The 19,441-nt window shown below is 48.7% G+C and overlaps 1 protein-coding gene across 1 annotated transcript in view; it reads right to left on the bottom strand.

Annotated features, from left to right (window-relative positions):
- Positions 1–304: 304 nt before the first annotated feature.
- Positions 305–19,441, bottom strand: part of GNAO1 (guanine nucleotide binding protein (G protein), alpha activating activity polypeptide O) — a gene marked incomplete at its 5' end in the record, with an annotated part of 36,669 nt that continues 17,532 nt past the window's right edge. The window contains 4 exons of the mRNA XM_009582917.1: positions 305–492; positions 4,444–4,597; positions 12,192–12,321; positions 13,032–13,160. Of these exons, the coding sequence (XP_009581212.1) occupies positions 305–492; positions 4,444–4,597; positions 12,192–12,321; positions 13,032–13,160 (601 nt within the window). The remainder of the gene's footprint in view (positions 493–4,443; positions 4,598–12,191; positions 12,322–13,031; positions 13,161–19,441) is intronic.

Genomic DNA, 19,441 nt, shown 5'->3' with positions numbered 1-19,441 from the left:
TTTGTCTTTTGGCAGTTGAAATGCACTTTGTGGGAAACGCGTTAGCTCCCTCTACAGCGCTGTGAATTGGAACGGAGGAGTAGAACAAGGCAGCAAGGGAATGAACCAAAAATAAACCAAAATGAAATAAAACGGGGTTGGGGAAAGCAGAACTTGCTGCAAAGTTTTCTGGGACGGGAGGAGGGATTTACGTATTTCTTCCTCATCATCTTCTGAGGAGGAAAAAAAAGAAAGAGAGAGGACCTGCCCGCGGGACCGGAGGATGCTCCCGGCGGGCGCGAGGAGAGGAGGGGAGGAGAGGGCTTTAGTAGAGTCCGCATCCCCGCAGGTTGTTGGCGATGATGACATCCGTGACGGCGTCGAAGACGAACTGGATGTTGTTGGTGTCGGTGGCGCAGGTGATGTGCGTGTAGATCTCCTTGTTGGGGGACTTGTTCTTGCTCTCGTACTGAGCCTGGATGTAAGCCACCGCCTCCGTGAAAGAGTTGGGGCCTATAAGAGAGCCGAGACGAAAGGAAAAAGAGTGGGTTAAAGCCATTCCGTAACCCTGAATCCGTAGGGTGCCTGCAAGCACCCCGTTGTAGGACATGGGGAGCTCGTACAAGGCTGCTGCCACCCATCTCCATCTCAGGGACGGGCACTATTACCAGCCAGGATTGCTGCAAGGGAGGAGATGCTCCCCGACTGTCAGCTCAGCTGTATTTTTATTCTGAGGTGCTGTTTATAGAGATGAAATGGATGAGGGAACTGAGTGTTAAACAGGCTATGATGGGAAAACCAGAAGAAATCCCACATAACGCTGACAAAAAAGGGAAAAAACCTGCCAGGAATGCAGTAAGTACTTGACCTGGTGCAAAGGCCTAGCTTTTTACCTTTCTTAGATTTTTTGATTAAAGTTTCAGCTTTTGATGGAAAAGAGGAGCTAACATGTCCATGAATTGAGGGCAGTATTGGTAACTGTGCCCTCCTTTCCCTGAATCACTGTGAGAAAAGGACATGAAAAGAGCCAGCCTCTGTTGCAGAGCAGAGCAGGGTTTTCTCAAACAAAATACAAAAAAGCTAATACAAAACATCCCTCTTTTTGAGAAATTAGGATCGCAGCACCCGCTGCTAGAGCTGTGGCTAAAATGGTGCCACGAGGAGTTTCTTGTTTTGCTGTATAGAGATGTCTGCGCCAAAGCTTATTAACCATCGGGTTTTGTGTTAAAAAAGCTTTAGAGCAGTCATGCAAAAGAGCAGATCCTTTCTGATCTGGCCAGCCTTGCCATTGCTCACACACAGAGCTCCACTCGGGCACCTGCTTAGGGCTGATAACCCATTTCTCTTGCTGGCCTGGGTGCAGCCCTCCAGCACTTCTGCGTGCTGCCGAGTGCCCTGGAGGGCTCTACATGGGTAACTGCTAATGCTCTTGGATCCCTCTCCCTCCGTGATGCTTTACTGATGGGAAATGTTGTCATCTGCTAGAGAAAAGCTTACTTGGGCTTGAGATTTGCTGCGGTGGAAGGCAGCTGATCTGGGAAATCACTTGCACTTACACGTACATGCATTGCTAGTTGAAGACACAAGGTCATGAAGACCATGAGACTTGAGAATATGCTTGAAATAAGACAAGCAAAATGTTTGCTGGGAGCAGGTTCTTGCATGAAGACCTGTGTAAAGAATCTGGGAGCAGTTCCACATGCTGTGCACCACCAGGAGGGTATTTTATGAAAGGGAAGTCGGTTGTTCAAATGCATGAGGATTTAGATGCCGGATTCCTTCTGGGAGAGCAGGGAATCATTAATGCCAGCTTGATTTAAAACATGCCCTGGATTCTGCTGCTGCTTTGCTAAGTATTGTGGATTAGTTAAAAGCATGAGTGAATTAAGGGGATGGAAACAGTCAGTGCTCCAGCATGCAGCAAGCAAATTTGTGAATGCAGTCTTCTAATAATTCCCTGTCAGCAGAACTAATGGATATCAGAAACTTCATTTTACTAAAAGCGTTTTGTGGAACCTACTTGTGATGTTGAAAGTCCGCTTGTTTGATTTATAGGCTTTCATCAAATAATTCTTTCTAACTCCAGGGCAACTTTCTAATAATGCTGCTTTTTCACAAGGCCACAAGGGCTTCATCCTCTGAGCCATGGTCAGCAAAGCAGGGGCGAGCAAGCTTAAGTGTGTGCTTGGGTCTAAAGTCTGGGCTTAACGTTAGCATGAGCTAACTTCCAACTTTTAACGGCATTGCTGAACGCCTTGGGGTGAGATATTCTTCACCTCTGATTCAGATCCCTGTTGATCACTGGAAGGAATTCCAGCCTTCAGACTTCCAGCCCTCTCTGATGGCACGAGAGAGACGAGAGGCCTCTGGAGGGTCCCTGGCATTGTGATAACCCCCAGCTTCCAGAACAGCACCTTGAAGGAATTTAGAGCATCTCTGGGGTACTCTGAGATTTGGGGAGGACTGGTTTGGTTCAGTCGGGGCTGAAGTGCTCCAGAAACAAGCTATATTTGTTTTCCTCTGCATAGTCAGCTGAGAGCTTAGCTACGTGTGTATGAGGGTCTGCCTCCCCCACTGAACTCCTCTCTTGGGCTGGGATAACTTGGGAAGGAACAGTTATATCTAAACCGACATTCCTTCTTGTTCTAGTCTCTCTGGCACCAGGGATATGTAAGAATATTATTTCAGAGTGGGGTTACTGGGAGATTTCAGTGAAGATCCACAAAACCAGGTCCACAAAATGGAGGGAAAGATGCAGGTTTGCTTCATGGAGAAAAGGGAAAAAGGAAGAGGGCATGATAAAAATCTTGCGGTATATAGAAGCGCTGCTATAAAGAGGATGGTGATGAGCTGCTTTACAAGCCATCCAAAAGATGGCAAGCAGCAATCTAATTTGCAACCAGAAAAATTTGGGGTTGGCATTATTGTGAGCTTTCCACTGTAAAGACTGTGAAATCTCCGTTATTAGATCTTTTTAGACAAACGTGTCAGGCACATGGGTCTGTCTGGATCAAGTGGACGAGTAGATGGCTGAAACATGTTGGTAGTGACAAACATCCAAACCTTCCCTGGAGAGGAAGCCTGCAGATGTTCTGAATTCAGCTGGAGTCGTTCAGCTCCATGGTCATAGACCATTCAGCCCAAAGCAGCAATGATTTGGCTTTAGCCTATTCACAGTGAAAAATCAAGTGCTCAGAGACTGGAAGCTCTGGTTAATAATTTGTTGGCCTGCCCAGAAATGTGACACTCTTGGTACTGCCGGTTCACAACTACGTTTCTTGACAAAGAGATCTGCTTCTCTGTCTGTCGGCTTGATTCATCTGGATGTCTCCGGTGAGCTTAAATAATTCATGACGATAAAAGTTTATTTTTATGCTGTCTCGGAATGGTAATGAGGGTTTGTGGAAGCTGGCGAGATGCAGTGGGAAGCGGCGGGGTGCAGCTGCAGCCTTTGCACGGGTGATGTATTCTCATCATTAGCAGGTCAGATGCCAGCCTGAAGAAGTGAGGGCTTCTTGCACGCTGCCCCGTTGCAGAGCCTCTGCTCTGATCTCCAAATACCACTAAGGCCACCTTCTCCCCAGCCAAGCTCAGGGCATGGCTTGCTGTGGCTCTTCCCTGCCTGCACTATGGGTTAAGAGGTGTGGGTGGCCAGTGCATGAGGAAATCAAGCGCCTCGTTGTCTATCTGCATTTAACTGGAAGCGTTTCCATGTCCAGATGCTTGATGTCAGTGAGCCTGAGAGCGAAACTGGGGACCTCCTAAACTAACGTGATAAAAATGTCCAGCTTGAGCTGAAGCAGGCAAGCTGTGGGACCTGCTGTCTGCAGGCTGGAGGCTGATCCTGCAGCCCCTCCTGCCTGGCGGTGGGGTAGTGGCCAGGAACCGCGGGGGGATCCTCGTTGTGCTCAGCCAGGACCCACGGGGGAACGTGCTGGGTTATGAAACAGCAAAGCTGGACTCCAGCTGAGGCCAGCCTAACAAACCCCGTGCGTTGGTCTCCCAGAGACCAGTTACCCATTTGTAATGGTTAAGCTCACCGCGTCTTTCTGAGAGACCTGCAAGAGGGTTCCTGTTCCTGAGCAACGCTGGGCACCAGGCCATGGGATTAGGGCACATGCTGCCAGCCCCACACCCGCAGGCGTTGGCTCGGCATCGAAACCGCCCGTGGGGCAGAGATCAAACACCCTGCTTAGCGGTGGTGGCCCTTTGTCGGCAAAGACCTTGGGTTTAAGTCATCCTCACGCTTTAAGTGGACCACTAAACGTGGTGGGGGTGATCCTATGGCATTTATTGAAATGAAACTTGCAGGGAAGCGAAGGGGAGCTCTAGCTCTAGCTCTAGCTCTAGCTCTAGCTCTATCTTTAGCCTCGTTGCCTGCGATACACCACAGTATCAGCCTGGATGGGAAACGCTCCGTGATCCCTTTGCTACGCGTTCCTGTACAGCCAGCTTTCTCATTACCTGTGTACTCAGGAAAGCAGATACTCAGTGGAGATTTCTTAATTTTCTCCTCAAATATGTCCTTCTTGTTTAGAAAGAGGATGATAGATGTATCTGTGAACCATTTGTTGTTGCAGATGCTGTCAAAAAGCTTCAGTGATTCGTGCATGCGGTTCTGCAACAGAAAGGAGAGATCACATCAGGGCAAAGAAAGAGACTTGGAGACGTTCAACACGTAGGGAAATCTAAAACAACTAAATTAAGGAGGAAAACAACAAAAAAAGAAAAGCTACAAGATACATAATAAATTTATGTATACATACAGCTGAACGTATACATACACAGATGCAATCCCTATAACATTTGACATACAGTTAGTAACTTAAGGGCATTTAACTATACAGAGCTGTTTTGATTTTGCATAGCATATAATTTACAGGATCCCAGCTCATAGAAATCATCATGCACCATGCATGGATGGGGAGTTACTTTTGCCCTTTGATCAGATTTACGTGTCGGTGTAGCTCATGCAGATTTTCTAAAATGTTTTCATTACTTTTTTAAAATTTTTTTTTACTTTCTCGAGTGTGTGTGGCACACAGCTGGTTGGATACATTAACCAAGGACTGGTAGATCCTTGAATTAATCTAGAGTTGGAAGCAGACATCAAGGTGACATAATTTTGGAAATGACCTTGCCGTGACCTTTGCCTGGTTTTGTTATTTTGTTTAGTGCTGTCTGTTGTTGGGCTTTTAATTTTTTTAATTTTTTTTTTTAGTTCTCTTGGAAGATGGCTCAACAGAAAGTGTCTGGCAGAGAGGGGAAAAAAGTGAAAAAGGAAGAGGAAATTGTACAAAAAGGAAAAACGTAACAAAGGGCATCTAAGAACAACCAGACTAGAAGTCAGGCAGCTACCACTGATGTTAGCTCATGCCTCTAGAAGAACATTAACTGCTCGCCAGCAGAAGAGCCATGAGTTCAAATGCACGCACAGCGAGAAGTCAGCGTTTTGGTTATAGGTCATGCAAAAAAATGAGACAGGAAAGGAGAGAGATAAGAAGAATGAAAAAAAGAGACCAGTTAGAGAGTTGCAAAGTCCGCCACATGGTTTTATGGTGGTGAAAAGAGCTCACGGCAAAGTCAACCAAATGTCATGTTCCCTGCTGCTTTCAACTCTCAACTCAGTTTTTCTTTGTGTTTTTTTTTTTTTTTCTCGGTTCAAGAGAAGCTTCATACCTGCCAAATTTGGTTGGTCTCTCAAATGCTCATTTTTTGGCCTTTGTTTGGCTAGATAAGGTCAGACGGCCGAGGAAAAGCTGTGAAGGTGCCGAGGCTGGCGATGTTTGGCGCGCGAGGCCGACGCCGGAGTGCGCACGCCGGTCGCGTGGCCGTCTCTCAGCCGGGAGCCGGGTAGCGGAGAGAGCAGGCGCGGTGAGGACGAAGCACACCCAAGAGTCAGGGGGTTATCAAAGGCAAAGCATGGTACAGACCAGACCGGCTCCTCGGCTTTTCCCAGCGGCATCTCCTTGGGACAGCACTCCCCAAACCCGCTAGTGCACATACGAGACTGGTCACAGCGGTCGCAGGAGATACGCTAGAGAGAACAGGGCTGCACCGTCTCATTGCTGGAGGGTTTTTTGGGGTGGGTGCAGCATGTCCCCCCAGGATTTGGAAATTCGGAGTGGTGCAGGAGACAGCCGCGGGCTTTCACCCCTCTCCCGCTCCGTTTCACACCCGCGCTGGCAGCATAATTGAGCCCAGCACCTACTGATTAACACTTTCCTTTTCATTGATATACTTCAGCTGTTGCTGAATGTTTTATTTAGACACAGATACATCCACACTGTGGATGAAGGAAACGTCCTGTCGGACCCAGAATGAAACCAGACGCACGCGATTTGCTGTACCGTATACCACACGCTTTGCTACCAGACTTGAAATGACCGAGCATCTCCCCACCGTGCATTGTACCGATACACGGGGAAGACGCGAACACGTACAAATGTAAAAATGCATTTACTTATGGGGTCTCAGTTGCAAGACATTCGCTTATCTGGGTCATCCCGTGTCTGTGTGCTGGTTTTTGCTAACCCAGTTTGGACCCGCTGGTGTGGGAGCCCCAGAGCAAAGCTCCTCTCTGCTACTTGTGGTGTCAAAATTGTGACCATGTAGAACCCTGCAAAGGTTTCATGGAGGAGATCCTTGGCTACCCAAAGCCTTCGGGAGGAGAGAAGAAAGCGGAGGGTGGTCAGGGGCACAGATTTGATTTGCATTAATACCTGTTAGGAAATGAGAGTGTTTTCCCAAGAAAAAGTGACTCTTAGCGTCCAGTCGTAACCAGAATATACACAGAGCACAAACCAATACATCCCTGTAGAAAATGAGAGTTACAATAAAAATCCTCTATTCCTTTCAAATTCCAGAAACAAGTTTTGAAGCTTCCTGAGGCTGCCTGACCTGGCTTTCTGCTCTCTGCATCTTGCTTCTTCCCCCAACTCTGCCAGCTAGCTGAGTAAATATAACCACCGCTCTGCCCACTCCTCCTTATTTACCTGCGAAAGGTTCTGGTCTTAAAATCCACCTTTTCCTTCCCCATCACTAAAGAGAAGAAGACATCATTCAAAAGCAAGGAACTGCTTTCTGTGCGTGGCAAAGGCGCAGAGCAATATCCCGGAGAGCAGGTACGGATGCTCGTGGCATCCCAGGAAATGCTGTCGCGTCCCAGGAAAGCTCCTGGGAGCCCACGCATGGACGCAAGCTGTTCCAGTGCTGGCTAACATCGGGAATGCCTCGCTGCCTCCCTTTCCTTTCCCTTTCCAACTGTTATTAGTTTAATAGTTGTTTGTAGGAGACCTCCAACAGCTCAGGCAGGTCTCGGCTGAGATGTGAGGATGGGGAGGCAGTCTGCGGGTACCACACGGAAAAGGACAGGCTGCTGCTGAAGGAGGAGTGAGAAGTTAAGGTCCCCAAATAATCCCCCTCCTACCAGTAAATTCATAGTGAAAGACCGTTTTAGTCCCTTAAAGCTTCCCCAGGGCCCCTCTCGGGAGCACCCGTGCCCGCTCTGCCAGGAGGCATTAAAGACCACACTTCTCATACTTTCATAGGAAGTGATGTAAATTACTTCACCTGCTTTTGGACCCATTGTGCTGCTTTTTCCTACTTTATGTTGGGTCTATCATTAAGGGAAGGGTTCTTGAAACATTGGCTTCTTAATGTCACTTCCTATTTCAAAATCAGTATTTTAAATCCTTACTCCCGCCAATGCTTTACACCCCAGCAAGGAAAGCAGCCCCACCAGCCACCTTACAGAGGAATAACCACTCGCCCATACAAATTAAAAGTCCAGTTAACTTTTCCTGCACAAGAGAAGACACAGAATTTCTTAGAGCTGAATTCAGATGTCACTGCACAACCATGTTCCCATCGCTGATGGGAAGGGCAAGCAGCTTTCTACCGAGCGTGAGGGAGAAAGGGTGCTGTGGTCAAGACTCTGCCCAGGCAGAAACACACTCATAAACGCCGTCTTTTTTTCACCAGAGCATGGGAGGAGACCTGGTTATTTCTGCAACACACAGTCGATTCAATCTTTTTTGTTTTCCTTGGTGATTAAGTGCTAACTGTCATGCGAACTATAAGGACACTGATGGTTATCCTAAGCACAGAAACTCCATATTCTCCCTCCTGCTTATATTTTCTAAGATGCCCAAGCCACTTCCACTTGCTTTGTCACTCCTAAGGCAATTTCTGAGCGCTGCAATTCAATTTTCTTTGCCCAATGACAGCAGAGAGAGCACGCTAACCAGGTCATGCAATGAAATACGAACCACGAGGCCAACACTAATGCACACCAAGGGTCACCAGCACAGCGCCTTCAGCCCATCCCATGCTCAGCAATGGGGACACGAACAATACTTGCATGTCTTGGCTAGATACAGATGACCTAAATATCTTCGTTTCAGAGGCAGTAATGTGCAGTGTGAACATCTCCCTCTCTTGCCATGACTCCTTTGAATTTGCGAGGAAAAAACCAAAAAGGATAGTCTTGGTTCCCACGACAGGTCCCATGCCATTGCTGTCTTTTTTTAAATTCCATTAGGAATTCCATTTAGAAGGAACAACGGAAATCTACCTTCGTTAATCGTCTTCTCCAGTTTTACCAATTAATATACTGCTGTCCCTCTCTCCTCCCAGTTTACAGATCTGAGGCTTTTCCTCCTGTAACCTCAACTTATGAAACGTAAACATAAGTCACAAATGAGACAAAATAGCCTCGTTATGCAAAGACATAATCCATGGGGTTGTTCAGTCAGCTAAAGCAGGATGTTCCCGCTGTATACACACACTGCAGAGAGCCCTGCAACTCCTTGTGAGGGACGCGGTAAAGGCGGATGCAGAGGCAGGTGTAATACCTTGAAGAGAGTCTCTTGTGAGTTGGACGGGCTGGGCAGAGGCTGTAATTTTGCCTTGTGAGCTCTGGCTGTGGGCTGTGGCTGGCAGCAATGGGACCGGTGAAGGCACCGCTTGAATTTCCCTGTGGGTTTGCTCCTCTGTCCTGGGAGCCGGGCATGCAAGAAAGCAATTTAGATCTGCCAATGGCGGCGTAAGAAGGTGTTTGGGGCAATGGGAGAGGCTGGATTCAAAAGCACTGGGGGTTTCTATGCAAAGTGTGGTCTTTATGGGTGTATGGGGCGAGAAATCACAGATGCAGAAAGTTTTCTTTATTTTATTTATGTCTTTCTGATCCGGACATAGAGAAGTACTTGCTTTCCTTGACTCCTGCTGTGTTGCTCTTTGTGGCAGGGAATTGGAGAGAAAATATATCCCTTATAAAAGACTACCTGGTCTTAGGGAGTGATGGCTTCGCACACAATAGCCCTTTTTTAGCTGCTGCAGGAGGATGGGTGCTCAGTCTTTTAAAATAAAGAGCGCAATAAATCATAAAAAAACTTCACAAGTGTAGAGCTGTGCTTGAATTTTAAGGGCAGGGACAGGTCAGGGGGCGTTTCACCCAGCCTTGTTTAACCAGCTCTTTGCTCAGTCTTGTTTGAAAGGATTCACAGTAAACCTGTTGTTCGTGAGCTTCTTTCAGTGAGACAAGCTGACCCTACAGCTACACTGGTCCCAACGCCCTCGCACTAAGCCAGCTTAACAAGGCGAGCCCCTGCTCCCTGTTAGGCTGACTTTGAACTGCAGTTTCATCCGCCTGAAGTGCGGTTCGACTTAGAGAAGTGCAAAAAGACCCTGTGAAATCCTGTGATTGTTGTCAACGGGGCGCCAAGCGCAGGAGGAAAGGCTGTTCTCTCCACGCACTGGCTTTGCAAGCATTTTTTTGCGCACCTGAGATGCATCAGGACCCTTTCCCTCTCATGGCTCCACGCCAGCAATGAAAGCTCTACAAGTCTTTTCATATTCACAGAGACATCTGTACAGCCCCCAAACAGTGGCTTTATACAGCTGGAAGTGCCTGGACCATAGTAAGCATCTCTATAGAAAATGAAGATGGAGGAGCAGCATCCAGCTCGCTCTCTCAGCTGCCTCCTCTTTGTGTTTGCTAAGTGAGAAGCAATAAAAGCTGATTTACGTCATTAAAGCCAGCAGATGTGACGGATGCAGACAGACGGCAAATCAGCTGACTGAAGAGATGCTGCTTTTACTGCTGGGTTTTTGGAAAGGAACCATGTTAGCAGGGAGGAGGCCGAGTGCTTGGGGGTTCAGCTGGGAGAGGACCGAGTTTGTGGGCGCCGCGTTTTCCACCTGCCGTTTGTGCTGGGGGTATAATAGGGCAGACAAGGTCCGACACCGTCATTTTTTCCTATTTGCATTGGCCTTGCTCAGGGTTGTTTATTTGGGTTAGGCGGGGGCGTCCTGCAGGCACAGCAGTGGTGATGCCGAATCCTTTCCCCGTTTATGCCGAACGTGTAAATGAACAGCAGCTGCTTCTGCCCTCCTGTTGCTCAGCATCCCCAGAAACACTTTGTGAAAAGGGATTGAAATAGCAAGCAAATGTCAGTGCTGAGCTACAGCGCAGCTCCAACTTTGCTTTTGTGTCCGGAAAGCAGGCAAGCCTGCTTTCTGGACGCAAGAGCAAAGTTGGAGCTGCTCAAATCCCAGTTTCTGCAGCTGGAAGCTTCACGGGGGAGGCTGAGCTGGCACCCTGCTCGTCACCGGGGTGGTACTGGGTGATGGACAGTCACTGGCAGAGCTCAGCATCCCCAGGAGAGATGCTGTAACCTCCATCTCAGAGGAGCTGAGTTAAAGCTGACATTTAAAAAAATGGCATTGGCATTCAAGCCCTTCCATTTTGTGCTCCGTGAATCACAGGCTCTGGCTTGTGTAGACTGGCACCCAAAGGTGACCTGTGTTAAAGGCTGCCTTTGGCTTCACGGTTTGGTGTCAGAGGCCCAGTTATAGCTACAGAGCACCTTGCTCTCTGCTCAGATCACAGCTCCGCTCCCTGCCCCCTGGGTCTGCCCTCTCCCTGCGTATTCTTCTTTATCTCCTGGGTGTGTTTCCCCTGCCCAGCTGCAGAGCTCTATGGCGTTTCAAATCACGTCAGGAGATTTTGGTTCCTTCCCAGTAAATCCTACAGGACTGAGCATCCTTGAGCACATCAGGGCCAGGGTCAGAGGGAGGTGACAACTGAGGATTATAAATAAGCGGACATGAGAGGGTGTAGGGTGTCTCAGTCAGTCTGGAGGGACATAGTCGTGATGTTAATATCACCCTGAATTCTGGCATCAATATGACCCAAACAACGAGGTGACTTCATCAACCAGTTTGCAGAGCTCATAAACCTGGCTCGGAAGGCTCTAGAAACTACAGCCCCACCCTTTGGGGAAGAGACAACTGATACCTAAAGCAATCTTGCCCTCCATTCCTTCCTCATCAACAGCTTTCTGCCAGCCTGACATCTTTACCAGCAGGAGAATAAAAGACCCTCAGAGAGACAGAGCTGGCAGGAGCGAGCCCTCCATGCTGCCGCAGGCTGGGCACGGATTAAATCATTACCAAAGTCTGAGTATGGCCTCTGGTTCCTTTTCGTTAGACAAATGCAACTGGGTGGTTGCCACAGTCATCGTTAGTCCCAAAAGCATGCATCCCCCACAGACTGAATGAACGGCCAGATGACAGTAATGAGTCTTCTTGCATCCTTTCTGTGTATTTAATTCACTTGTATTAATTGCACTCAAATACCAGGGAGCGCAGAGCTCCTCACTAGCTTTATTTCCAGATGGTATTTGGAGCCTAATGTCACAGTGGGAAGTCATAAAAGCTCTCCTAGAGCAAATTACCTGAGGAATCAAACAGTTTCAGTCTCACTCAGGAAAATGAATTTCTGTAGCCTGAAGAAATAGGTTATACTCCTAGTCTGAGCCTGCCTCGGGCGTGCATGGCCATCCTGCACCTCTGCACCACGGCATGACTGCTTCCTTACGTTTGTTTTAAAAGCCCACCTAGCTGTATCTCCTCTTTCTGGATATAGGGTCCTGTTAACAGGTTTCGAAAACACACAGGTCAGCTAGAAAGGAGAAATAAAACACTGCGACTTTACCAGTGCAAGGAGCATTACCTGGGCATGCAGGACTTGATTTTGAAGAGTGTGGAGGAGGACAAATCTCCCCAGGATCTCAAAGTCAAGGGGGGGTGACTGGCAAAAGCACATTACTGTAGCACCCCAGTGAGCATTCGGCGATCTCTGAGCAGTTGCTGGCTATGCAGTATCCCGTAAAGAAATGTCGGGGCCTCCAAGACCCAGTTAGACTCACCGTGGTTTCGTCTTCATGGAGCACCTGGTCATAGCCACTCAGCGCGACACAGAAAATGATCGCTGTGACATCCTCAAAGCAGTGAATCCACTTCTTGCGTTCTGACCGCTGGCCCCCGACATCGAAGAGCCTATGGCACAGGAGAGGACCATCAGCGCCCGCTCTTTCTTAGTTATGAGGAAACTTCAGCAGTCTTGGCATTTTCTGACCATACGGTCCTTGAAAGCTCCAAACACAAAGCAACAGCTCTTTCACCACTCTGCTTGGTCTTCCCCTCCAGAGCCTGGAGCCGAGGAGGACCAGGAGGAGCAGTTACAGCTGGGGATGTGAGGATTTGTGGGAGAGCCTCAGCAGCGTGCTGGGTCCCAAAGGGTCTGCGGAGGTGGAGACCGCACGCTCGTGAGTTTTATATGCTCTAAATACTGTTTGTGTGTGGCTTTCTGTCTTCATGCCCTCTTCTCTCTACTGGCTAGCATCAAGAGGGTCAATATATAGTGTTAACCACATATGACTGACCCGCTTTAGAGAAAAGATTTGGCCAAATATTTTTACATTTATGAGCTTGATCAGACTCAGGGCCAATCTCATATTATACCTCCCGACAAAGCAGTGTCGTTTGGGTTAGAAGAAGGTACTGTGAGCTTCCATCTTAAAGGCAGTGATTTTCAAGACAGGATTGCCAAATATTGCATATTGTTGACCCCCCAAAATGCCGTGTCCTCTGCAGTGGGAGCCATCTGTGTGTTAACCAGCAGTTTAACAATTTCTCCTTTAGGAGCTATAGGGAAACACAGTGACAAATAGACGCCCTGAAAATTTACTGTGCGGTTTTAGACTAACCTGAAGTGGAGGTTTTTGAATGTGAAGTGGGTTTCTACAATGCCAGTTGTTTTGACCCTGGTTCGGAGGATATCCTGCTCCGTGGGCTGGTAGTCTGCAGCTCCGATTCGATCTAAGCTGTCTAGGTAGCTAAGAGAAGAAGGGAAAAGAAAAAGAAAAGAGATAAGAATAAGACACACATTAATCTTTGTCAATCTCAGATTAATCCTTCAGCTTCCTATTAATCTTTTTCAAACTCATTTTTCATGGCTGAATGTATTGTAGTTAAAGGAAAAAAAAAGTCCTATTCGGGGGAAAAAGAAACGTTAACAAACCCCACTAACCTAAGCATAAAATCTGATAGTGAACTGAAAGCAGGAAATTAAGTGTGCATGTGTTGTGAGCTCTGATTGCAATCTGTGAAAATACAGGGTTTTAATATTACTTGCTATTTTTATTCCCTGAGGGACGAAGGTCCCAATCGGTCCATCGTGCTGGATGCTGTACACACACATGCTTTTCTGCAAGGGTTTATTCAGAACGTCACAGCCTTTTCAGATAAGAGGTTGGAGTGTATAGGTCTCGCTCCCAGAACAGACAGGTCAAGTCACCTTTGGGAGATGCCTCTCTCTCTGCTGGGAAGGGAGGGAGATGGGGCAGCTTGCTCCAACGAGATGCCTTGCCTCCAGTCAGCTCAAATTAAGAGAGATGAATCTGCCCGAGTGAGTCACTGCTTCAGTCTGAAATCCAGCATAGGGCTGGGACTGCGGGAGATGCAGCGCTTGGACAAAATCCAGGGGCCTGCTTAGATGGTGGTAATCTGGGAGTATAAATCGGGGCTTTTTGGGGGGTAGAGGGGAGATTTAGCTTTCTAAAACGCTTGGATAGTTTTAAAACATTTACCCTTATTCTGCTCTAGGCAGAACCTATGATCATAGGCAATGCCTCCATAGACTGAAACTTTGGGTAAGAAGTCCAATCTTTCAGTACAAAATGTTTCTGTAGAGGAACCCAACAGCTGCGCACACATGACCACAATCCATTTTTTCATCCACATTCAAGACAATTCTTCAAACCAGCTCAGCCCAACTAAATATAATTTATAAAGAAAGGAGGAATTTGGATTACAATTTAATATGAATTGTAAACACAGAGCTGCATCACCCACAGTGAAGGCTTTCTCACCGCCATTGAGCTGCACGCAGACACTCCAGTTCCTCTTAAAGGGGGTTTGATGAGCATTATAGGGCCTAAATGCCTACCTCCAGCCCCAGGAGCATCAATCTAATGCACGAGGTGCTTTCAATATACCATGAATATAATAAAGCAGGCCTGTGCATGAGCAGTGGTCTTGCCCTTCGACCTCCATGCTTTGGCAGGCTGGATGCCACCCAAAGAGGCAGCAGGGCAGGAGGGGACATGCCAGGGGCAGGACGGGAGGGTACTACTCAGGTGTTAGCCAGAGGATGGCACCTTTGCCCAATGCTGCTTGCAGAGAATAAAGAGAAGTAAGAGGAGCTGTGCAGCTGTAGGAAAGGAAAAGATGTTGTTGTCTCTGGTGAGTATGAGTTTACTGGTGAGTGCAAGAAGGTATGAGCGTTCATAGCATTCACGTAAGACAGCCATGATGTCTAAGCTTGACTTTCTCTTTCAGTTTAGCTAAATGCGTTTTTTTTTTTAACGTAGAGTGTGGATTTAGCCCCGATGAGTCCCAATCACACCGACTTGGTGGTGAGCACACTTCCCCTGCGCCTTGCCAAAGCACATCCCACTGGGCCTGAATGCGCCGCCCTCTCCTGCCGCTGGAGATGCTTTCCCTGCTGCATCAGAGAGCAGAGGCTTCCCATCTGTGTCCTGGAGGGAGTGCTCTGAGCCAGGCCTCCGGAGCAGGACGCTAGAGCACTGGGGCCCTGCACTCTGCTACTCGAGAAAACTCATTGCCACCGGCTTGCACGCTTACCCCGCTGGCCTGGAAAAACAAACAGACCACCAAACTCTACGCTAAGGTGAAAGACAAACCTCACCCCACTCGCATCATGTATTTTGGCTAGTCATCATTTTTATCATTCGTTTTTGCTCAAGAATTACAAGAATCACCTCACCCAGAGAAAGGTATGTAAGCTAAGCAGGCTTATTGTTATTGTGCCCTTTTTCAAGCATTTAAAGCCATTGTGGTTTTGTGACAGATGCTCCCTTAATAGCCTTATGATGAGCCCTGGATGGATGAATGGGGCTCCATTTGAAATCAGATCCTCCGCTGTGACGGCTGAAGCCACGATTGCTCATCTATTCACAACTGGTGTCAACTCCCGTTATTTAAGAGACAGCTGCATTTCTTCACATGTCCCCACAGACCGGGGCGGCTCTGCAGTGCTGTTATTCAGAGACCCAGGCTCTCCTCTGTCCTCAGGAACAAAATACTTCAAGGTGATGATAAAAAGTGGAGCTGTAAGAGAGGCAAGGATTTTCTTTCCCTCTTGCAGCTCTTGGCAGTACCCTGAAGACCTTTATCACTTTCTCCATCTTCATTTTCTGTATTTTCCTATGATTCAACTCTCTTCGATTTAATGTTCCCTATTAATTATTCTTGCCTTTGAGATCCTCCTTTAATGCTGGGAGTGCAGCAAATGAAGAAATCTACTGCAAACTGGCCAAAGGACTCGGCATCACAACAGCACAGTGACGGAGGAGTTCGTTACCGCAATTACTGCCTTCAACCTGCAATGATTTGCTTGTGAACAGCAGCATCCTTTAAACCCCAGGCCGCGTGCTGGGACTTCAGGGGGTTCTCACTCTTGCTACTGGTGTGCACAGCCTATGGCTCTTCCATGCGGTGTTGGGCAGCGAATTAGCTCCAGATTTGATTTGATCCTGCATACAACCTGGCTGTGAGGCTTGGAGAGCTTCACCTCCCTTCGCGTCCTTGTCCATGGCGGTGATGCAGCCTCATGTGCCTGGCCCCACCTGGGTTACTCTGGGGGATCAGAGGTTTGGGGGAGCTGGTGCATCTTGCCAGCCTCTCGAGGGGGCAGGATGATAGCGATAGAGCCAAGCAGGATCCATCCCATCCACCCTCTCCTCCCAGACAGCATCCAGCTTCCAATCCCAGTTGGGATATCTCCATAGGAAGCTCAGCTGGCGGGGTCTCTAGCATCTGTCTGGGTGAGGGCACTGCTTCCCAGTGCTTAATTGGTGCTGTGACAGAGTGCTGTGACTCAGTATCCCCAAAACCCAGCCTGTCCTGGCTTCAGGTGAGCTGAGCTCCGTGAGTCCGGTGCCTCGGGGTCACGCCCATGCTAATGCATCCAGCCCGGCTGCTGGGCACACCAGCTCTGATCCTGCTTGCCAACACCCACTTTGCCTTTTCTATTATCTCCCCTCTTCATCTCTTTCCTCATCTCTAGTCTTTTCCGTCATTCTCCATGTGTTTCTCAATGACAAATTCTTCCAGTTGCCTGGGTCTGTTTTTCGTCTGTTCCTGGTAGTCTCAGTGAGGGTCAGCCATCAATTCACATGAAGGTATACAACATTTTCAGTGCTGGTTTTGAGGCTGCATTCCAAAACTGTTTACTCCTCTGGCTGCTCTCCCCTGGAACTTCTCCCATCTCAGGCTGCAGCAGGTATTTTTTTCCCCTGGACTTGGCCGCAGCTGAGCTGGACCCCATCGGCGCATGCACCCCACAAAGCCAGAGGAATGTGCCGTGGCACGGCTGCCACGCTAACATCCCGCTGTGGGAATGGGAAGCTCAGGCAGGCTGCGGTTTGGATGCTGAGCTGATTTTAGCTGCTGCTTGTTCTCGGTTCCTGCTGGAGGTATCTCTGAGGCTTCACCAGAGCGCCGGTGCTCCCTGTCCATGCTGCTTGGAAGGACCTGCTGGTCCGCTGGGTGCGAGCCTGAGCTGGCAGAAGGTGGGATGTGTTGGGGGTGTCACCTCTTTGGGAACAGGGAAACCCAAGTGGGGACAAAGTGCTATGCATGGCACTGGATGACAGCACTCCTGGTATGCCCTTTGAACCGCAAAACTCAAGGCCAAACTGTTGCTGAGGATAATTAGTTGTCACAGCCAACAGGCTCGATGACACATAATCCCCTCAGAAGCTGGCATCTGTTTAACCAGCAGAAATAAGAGCACTTTGGAGGCCACGGAGCAAGTGCTCAGCTCTCCCCCTTCCGCATCATCTTCGCTGCACGGTGCTGGCATCAGAGCTCCTTCCACGTCCCAGCTCCGGGGTTTGCACACTGGAGTGGAAGCATATCTGAAATGACATATCAGCTCTTATTTGCAGCCTGCCTTGCCCAGGGCTTGCAGGGGTTAAAAAAAGCTGAAGAAAGGTTAGAAGTTTTTTGAGTACATGAGTAACCCTCTAGCACTTATACTGCTGAGCTGCGCAGCTCCATTACTGCTTATATCTTTTATCTTAAATGCTTTGTTTTGAAGCAGATTGCAGGTTTCTGAGTCACTCAGTTTATCAGGCTCAGGGAGGTGAAGCCCGACTGTATTACGCTGCTAAAAGCAAAATGCACAAGAAATGGCATTTCCCAAATACAGGGAGAGGAGCTTGTCGAACTGAGGCTACAAAAGGCAGACGCTCTATAAGGACTAGCTGATATTAAATATCTCCACACAGTAATATTGAAAATAGGGAGTAAATACAGTTTCTTGCGCCTTCATTTGCTGTTTCCAACAGCACGTGGTAGCAGCACCGTTGATGCCGGAGACATTGCATGCAGAAAGGACTGTTGTCCGAGTTATCCCGTGGGAACAGACTGGTGGCAGCAGCCTACGTGCGGCGCGTGGATGGGGACCCTTCCCCAGGCACTCTGCCACCACGGGAACCTTCTCCCAGGGTTGTACTGCCTATGCCAAGGGCTCCGCTGGCTGCCGCCTTGGATGAAGAAGTGTAGCTGAGGTCGCTGGCTGTGGTCAGAGCTGGATTCCTGTGGGAAGGCTCACACAGACCTGCATTCACGTCTGGTGAGGTTAATGGCAATAAAACGGTTAAACGTCTGTTGGGTTTTTCTTGCCTCAAAGGTGACATCTCGGCAGTCTTTTTGCAGGCAGCATCCAGCTCGCACTGCGCACAGCCGAGGTGCTCACACCGTGCTGAGGCCGAGCTCCCGTCCTCAGGGCTGGAGAAGCGGCAGCGCAGTGGCTGCCACAGCGGGGTCTTGGGCTGGGGCGGGTTTGCAGGCAGGGGAGTGGGAACTTCAGGAGAGCAAACCTGGAGACAGCAGCATCTTCCCAGCTGCTCCTCCCTCCTGCCGGTCCTGGCCTCTGTCCACGTCTCCTCCGTGAAGGAAAGGCTGTGTGTGGGATACCCCAGCCTCATTTTGTTGGCTTGCGTTGTATTTGATTGAAAAAGCAGATCCCCGTTTGTCAACAGATGCAGCTGAGTCACCGCTGGGTGACTATTTTCTACTCCGTGTACAGAGGCACTCGAGGGTCAGCTCCAATCATAGAATCATAGAATCATTAAGGTTGGAAAAGACCTCTAAGATCATTAAGTCCAACTGTCAACCCAACCCCACCATGCCCACTAAACCATGTCCCTAAGTGCCTCATCTACACGTCTTTTAAATGCTTCCAGGGACGGTGACCCAACCACTTCCCTGGGCAGCCTGTTAACATCGTATCCTGGCAAATGCGAAGTTTTTAATCAAGGTTGTTATAAGCGGGAGTCATCTCATCTAACTCTAGATGCTTATGTGAAGATGTCTCCACCCGAGTGCTCCTTCCTAGTTCATGCATGGAAATGGGCATTTCTAAGGTCTGTTATCTGTATCTGACCTTGGCTTGTACCCTAACTTCTTCCTTTCTTTCACTGATGAACAAATACCTTGGTATATATTTAGCATTAAACCCATTTCATATTTAGTGACCGCAGAGTAAGGATTCAGAGGGTAAGCACTGGGCTTAAGGAGTGTCAGCAGTGACTCTACAACAGCATAGTAAACTCTCATAGTATCTTCCACCAGAAGAGAAAAACCGTGTGGGCGCTGCTTCCCGAAGGTGTGATACGGCTCGGTGCGGCTCCCCAGGGCTCTGGGCAAACACCCGGGGGCTGCGGCACCACAGAGTTTTCCCTGCAGGTGCCATGCCCAGCCTGTATTATTTGTTGTATTATTTTAGGGGAAGGGGGAAAAAAAACCCCCAGCCCGCTTTCAGAGCCCAGCACTCATCCAGCACACACAGCGGTGATGCAACACGTGTCTTAAATAACCATCAGTTGTGAAAGACTTGAAACGTAGCCAAGCAGTGGCATCATGTCCCTTCAGAAATCAATCCCACCTCAGGGTAGGGACCACGACGTGCACACGCGTGCGCAGAGCCCTCCTGTCCTCCTAACGAAAGCCAAAAGGTGTTATGTGCTGCTCTTCGGACGCTTCCAGCTGGGTTACGGCAGGCAGAAGGAAGAGACCTTAGGGGATA

The sequence above is a fragment of the Fulmarus glacialis genome, unplaced genomic scaffold, assembly GCF_000690835.1.
Source record: "Fulmarus glacialis isolate BGI_N327 unplaced genomic scaffold, ASM69083v1 scaffold26498, whole genome shotgun sequence".
Classification (NCBI taxonomy): Eukaryota; Metazoa; Chordata; class Aves; order Procellariiformes; family Procellariidae; genus Fulmarus; species Fulmarus glacialis.
Note: the sequence above shows the minus strand (reverse complement) of the source record. Positions and strands in the feature narration are given on the sequence as shown.